The sequence below is a fragment of the Stylophora pistillata genome, chromosome 6, assembly GCF_964205215.1.
Source record: "Stylophora pistillata chromosome 6, jaStyPist1.2, whole genome shotgun sequence".
Classification (NCBI taxonomy): Eukaryota; Metazoa; Cnidaria; class Anthozoa; order Scleractinia; family Pocilloporidae; genus Stylophora; species Stylophora pistillata.
Window position 1 is genome coordinate 9,810,239 of NC_142524.1, and position 5,922 is coordinate 9,816,160.

The 5,922-nt window shown below is 40.2% G+C and overlaps 1 protein-coding gene across 1 annotated transcript; it reads right to left on the minus strand.

Moving 5' to 3' along the window:
• Positions 1 to 309: 309 nt before the first annotated feature.
• Positions 310 to 5,099, minus strand: LOC148728157 (uncharacterized). Its single transcript, XM_088725854.1, has one exon. It carries the CDS (start codon positions 4,958 to 4,960, stop codon positions 1,178 to 1,180), a length of 3,783 nt encoding a protein of 1,260 aa, XP_088581980.1. The 5' UTR covers positions 4,961 to 5,099; the 3' UTR covers positions 310 to 1,177.
• Positions 5,100 to 5,922: the final 823 nt, after the last annotated feature.

Below are 5,922 nucleotides of genomic sequence, written 5' to 3' on the forward strand. Positions count from 1 at the left end.
TGTCATAGGGACTCATCTCTTTTCTTTGATTTTTCTGTTATTTAATTTGTGTGTGCTGAGGTCGATTGGTCTCATAAACCTTGCTTTAAAAATGCAAATAGGTTTTCTTAAAGTGGCCAGGAACCTACTGAAGGGATTTTTGATTTAAAATAGAGAAATGGTTTTTTTAAGAGGGGCTTCATACCCTCACCTTGAGACAGTTTCTCTGTTAAATTGATAAATTTGATTGATTTTGAAAAGGCCATACCCATCTCCCATAGCTTTCAAGCTGTGTCTAAATATCGGGGCTAAATATATCACAACACAAAGTTTAACTCACTTTACAATATTTATTCAACAATGATAAATGTGGGACTGGTTTTATTTACAAGCACTGGCAGGTTAAACTTTAGCTCTGATAAAGTCTGATGCATCATCTTCTGATTTTGCAGTAAAGCTAATTGTTATTTTATTATATCATACAAGTGACACACTATAAATGCGTAAAAAAAGGACAATATTTACAACCAAAATAGAAACCTCCAAAAAACTGTTGCAATTACTACTACCACTACCCTACAAAAAAAGCCTTTTGTCTTTCAATGCGAGATACTGATTTACAATCTCGTTACATATTTTTTCTTAGTTTTTGCAACGCGAGTGAAACAACTTCAACCGGTTCGCTTCAATCAAAAAAAAGAGGATGAAAAGAAAATCTTGGTATTGTACAATGTAATCTCTACCGTATTAACTCATCTGATCCGCTTATAATTTTCAAAAGAACTTTAATAACTTAAACAGAAAAGTACTCCTCGCAACAAACAGAAGTGATCAAAACATACACGAGCATGCAATGAATTTAGGATCGAAACTAACCAATCATGAAAGGTCCGAGACTTGTCTGTTCTCTCTGCCGTAAGCTTTGTGTTTTTACTTTAATGTTATTGGTCCATTTCTCAAAAAAAACAAGATTGACATCCTTTGCTGTCAATAAACATGTACATTGGTTCATTTTTTTTATCATTTCGATCCTGTTCTTGCTGGTGCTAGCGTTTTCTCAGCTTACATAGTTTGCTTCCATTTATGCTTTGAGTTGTTGGGCCGTAATTTGTCACTGAGCTGGTTACCTCACAGTTATTTGAATAGTAAGTGGCTGACGTAATTTTTTTTTACAATTTACAATTGGAATTGCTGAGGCTTAAAAATAGAGCTGACACTTAGGCTGACTATTGCTCGCTAAATTTAATGCTTGTTGTTTACCTGCTTCTGTGATGTTATTGTATGAGAGGTCTAACGTGTGTAGCTGACAGTTGTTGTTTGTAATGGCTTTAGCCAAGTGCTGTGCTCCTGTGTCTCTGATGTTATTGTTGTTGAGGTTTAACGTGCGTAGCTGACAGTTGTTGTTTGAAATGGCATTAGCCAAGTGCTGTGCTCCAGTGTCTGTGATGTTATTGTCTGTGAGGTATAACGTGCGTAGCTGACAGTTGTTGTTTGTAATGGCATTAGCCAAGTGCTGTGCTCCTGTGTCTGTGATCTTATTGCTGTCAAGGTCTAACGTGCGTAGCTGACAGTTGTTGTTTGTAATGGCATTAGCCAAGTGCTGTGCTCCTGTGGCTGTGATGTTATTGCGTGTGAGGTGTAACGTGCGTAGCTGACAGTTGTTGTTTGTGATGGCTTTAGCCAAGTGCTGTACTCCTGTTTCTGTGATGTTATTGACTGAGAGGTATAACGTGCGTAGCTGACAGTTGTTGTTTGTAATTGCATTAGCCAAGTGCTGTGCTCCTGTGCCTGTGATGTTATTGTGTGTGAGGTTTAACGTGCGTAGCTGACAGTTGTTGTTTGTAATGGCATTAGCCAAGTGCTGTGCTCCTGTGTCTGTGATGTTATTGTTTGTGAGTTCTAACGTGCGTAGCTGACAGTTGTTGTTTGTAATGGCATTAGCCAAGTGCTGTGCTCCTGTGCCTGTGATGTTATTGCTGTCAAGGTCTAACGTGCGTAGCTGACAGTTGTTGTTTGTAATGGCATTAGCCAAGTGCTGTGCTCCTGTGTCTGTGATGTTATTGCGTGTGAGGTTTAACGTGCGTAGCTGACAGTTGTTGTTTGTAATGGCATTAGCCAAGTGCTGTGCTCCTGTGTCTGTGATGTTATTGCGTGTGAGGTTTAACGTGCGTAGCTGACAGTTGTTGTTTGTAATGGCATTAGCCAAGTGCTGTGCTCCTGTGGCTGTGATGCTATTGTTTCTGAGGTTTAACCAGCGTAGCTGAGAGTTGTTGCTTGTGATGGCGTCAGCTAAATACTTTGCTCCTTCATCTTTCAATTGATTTCTTGTGAGGTTTAACCAGCTCAGTTGAGAATTCCTACATTTTAACAATTTACAAATCTCAAAGCCTCCTAATGGCTCTGTGTTATTTTCACTCAAATCTATATGTGAAATTCCTCGCACATTCTCCATTACATTTACTAACGAAGAACAATCAACAGCTGTGAGGTGACAACGATTAAAATTTACACAATTAAAGTTACTTTGTTGTAGTTTACTCTGCACTACTGTGGTCATTTTACTGGTTTCGTTTATGCATTTTAACAGTGTCACTGCTAATTCTCGTTCGTCGCCAGTCGGCCAGCAGGTCACTTTCCTTTTCTCTTCATTTTCATCCTCTTGCCAGTCTTCGTTGTAGAGTTTGCTTTGTGTCTCTTCAGTTTTCACGGGAAGAAGGTCAGTAAATATATCACTCGGTAGGTTTTCTTTATCATTCATTAATCCTGCCAGGAATTGAAACACAAGCTGCCACTTGCCGTCTTTAATGTTTTCGGAAACAAAGTTCCTTAATTTCGTTTCACTCATGTTGTTTATCAAATACTTTGCGGCGTAAAACTCCTGCATCGTGAGATGTATGAAACAGAATTGTTTTTCGCGTTTAGGCCGTTCGTCTTTAACCTGTCGGTCGGGTAAGCGATGAAATAAAGCGCTGTCTTCAATTCCCTGTACTTCCTTTCCTCCAAGGATTAGTTTTCCTTCTTTGATTCCATCAAACGCCACTCTTTCCAGTTTCTTGAAATTGTCCACCACTTCATCCGGCAAATCATCTGATCCATTGTGTTCGGGGGTCAAATATTTCTCGCGGATTTCTCTCGTGTGTTTCCAATAAAACTCTGACACTGCGATCTCGTAAATGGTTGTTAATTTGGAAGGCAGGGTAACAACAGCGGTTCTGTCTGCTGGCAATGATTGTAACAGACTTGAGCACACAATGAAGCTGTTTACCGGGACATAACAGAGCGAAAGCAAATTCATGTTGCTGCTGATGTGTTGCCATAGTATGTCGCCTGCTTTCTTGTCATCTCCGGCAAATTTATAGACGTATTCATTGATTTGTTCCGATGAGAAGCCCAAAACCTCAAAGGTTTTGTCAAAGGGAAGGTGCTTGATGCTCGACACAGCCGTAGGTCTTGTAGTGGTTAACACTGAGGCATTTTCAAGAAGTTCGCCGGTCACAAGCCACTGATAAAGAGTTTGAAGTGGCTTCTTCTCTTCATTGCCTCTGCAAGGATGGAGCGGCACGGCCATCTTTTCCTTATATCTGAACTCATCCAGTCCGTCAAAAAGTATGAGAACTTTTTCAGAGTTTTCCAGTAGGTGATTCCAGATCTCGTCATCCAGGTGCTGTCCACTAGGAAAGTGCTCGGACTGCGTCAGAAGTTCTCTGAGGCTTAGGTCGGCGGCCGAATCATTGAAACTTCTGAATTTGACGAAGAAAGCTGCATCAAAATGGATTATGGCACCAGATGCCCAGTCTCTGAGAACTTTGGTACAATAGAATGTCTTACCGATTCCGGGTCGACCGACGATTAAAACTTTCTTATTTTCTTCATTCAGGAGGTCTTCCAGGCTTTTTGGGTGTGAAGTGTCCTTGCGCGAAGTTGGATAGACTTTCAGTTGCTCCTCTCGGTTTTTAAGAGATTCGAGCTTACCTCTGTCCTGAATCAACAGAAGGTTTGTGTAAATCTGATCTAGAGTTAAATGTTTCAGTGCTGTTTCTTCGCCTGGATTAGGTGCATTAAATGGTTGGAGTTCAAACAGTTGAGGTTTGTGTTTTATGATTATTTTCTTTGTTTCTGCAATGAACAGTTCAAACTTTGATTCTTGGTTGAGCTGTTGAGGCTGGCTTTCCACTAGAGGAACATTTTCTTGTCCGTTCCTTCCGACTGATTGTGGCGACTCATCCTGGGGAGCATTTAGATGAGTTCTTCGAAACTTTGAATTTTGCATGAAATCCCTTTCTATGCATGCCCGTGACAAAAGGTAGACTGTTTCAATCACCATAACAGCAACAAAAATTATATTCACCCAAAGGAGAGCGTCCATCCTGGATCTTTTCTTTGTCGCTCGTTGATCGTGACATTCGTGTAAAGTAAAGTTTGATGGGGCGTCCAATGAACTCTTTGGCTGATTGGTTCCACCGGTTAAATAACAGTTAAAATTAGAAGAAAACTTGAGAGGATAAAACAATTGGGTTTGTAGGATGGTGAAAAGAACTCCTAAAATAATTCTCGAGGATAATTGAAAACAATAAGCGATGTATAGCTTGTATCCAGTTGGTGATGGGTTCTCTTGGTCAAGCGGCTGTCTCTCTGGATCAGCGTTCTGCCGGTTTCTTCGAGGCAGTTGATTGACTGTATGTCTCACTAATTGGGAGTAAATAGCACAAACAACTAGAATAACGACGAAATTAATGAGTACAAACCAATAGATAGGAAAACCGTATTTGTTGTGTTGCTTTTGGTATTGGTCAAAACATCTTTCTCGGACGAGTTCGGTGTCTTTACTCTTCTCTCCGTGACAGCGAAAATCGAACCTGGACTCGCTGCTTGTGGCGAATATGGCGACGAAGGATCCACCGATAAGTATCCAAAACACCACTACCACATAATGGAGTTTTCCGAAAGTCTTTGGCGCTAACAATTCCAAGACCTTTTCCATTGAAACTGTTTTCTTATTCTCTTCGTAGGAATGCTGAGCAGTTTTTGAGCTCGAATGAACAGCCGATACGACCTTAGTGTATATTATCACAGAATGATAGAACTTTCATTTGATTGGCTTTTCGGAAACTTTTAACTGTCAAAGAGACAATGGATTATTTGTGATTGCTATTACTGATTTGTGAGTTACTAAGGTGTGGACATTCTATCTGGGGGGTAATTGTTTAGAAAGGAAATTGCAACCCTTGGCTGATTCGAGTAGCGTGAGTTTTCATAGCCAATCTCAAAGCGGCTCAGTTAAGGCCGTGTTTAGACTTGAGCGTGCTACCGAGGTATTGGAGTTAACTTACCTAGGTAAATATTTCTCGTGTGTAAACGCCAACTGATACCCTGATAAACACCGCTCAAGACAATAGAAAGTTGACTAAGGTAAAAGTTCATTTGTAAACAATGCAGTACACTAATAATACTCTTGCTCGAGCTTTTAAATTGCTGGAAGCGATTTCTTCCCCCATAGAGTAACAACTTGAGTTCCTCTCGGCCTAAAAAAATAACCTGGAACGGGCAGATACTCATAAGTTTAAGAGTGTGTATGCTGACTATCTTTGGATAATTGCTTTCACCATGATAGTTTTATTTGTTTGCACGCATGCCACAACTGCTAATTCGATCAGAACTTTTGTTTCACTTTCAAGAACTGTCAAAAAGATCATGGCTTAAGAATAGTATCGTTTACCTGTTTGCATAAGAAACATATAACAGACATATAAATAAAACGGATACAGATTTGTGTTGTTTCAGAAAATACACTTGACCTCTTTTTCTCCACCCGCCTCCGTGTTCATTTCCACACCATATTACCCTTCTCCTTTCTCTTTAAAATTCACCGCAGAACCCGTGAAGAGTGTTCCCTGGGTGCCAAAGGGTTTTTTATTTTTAGCAGCGAAACGACTGACAGTAACT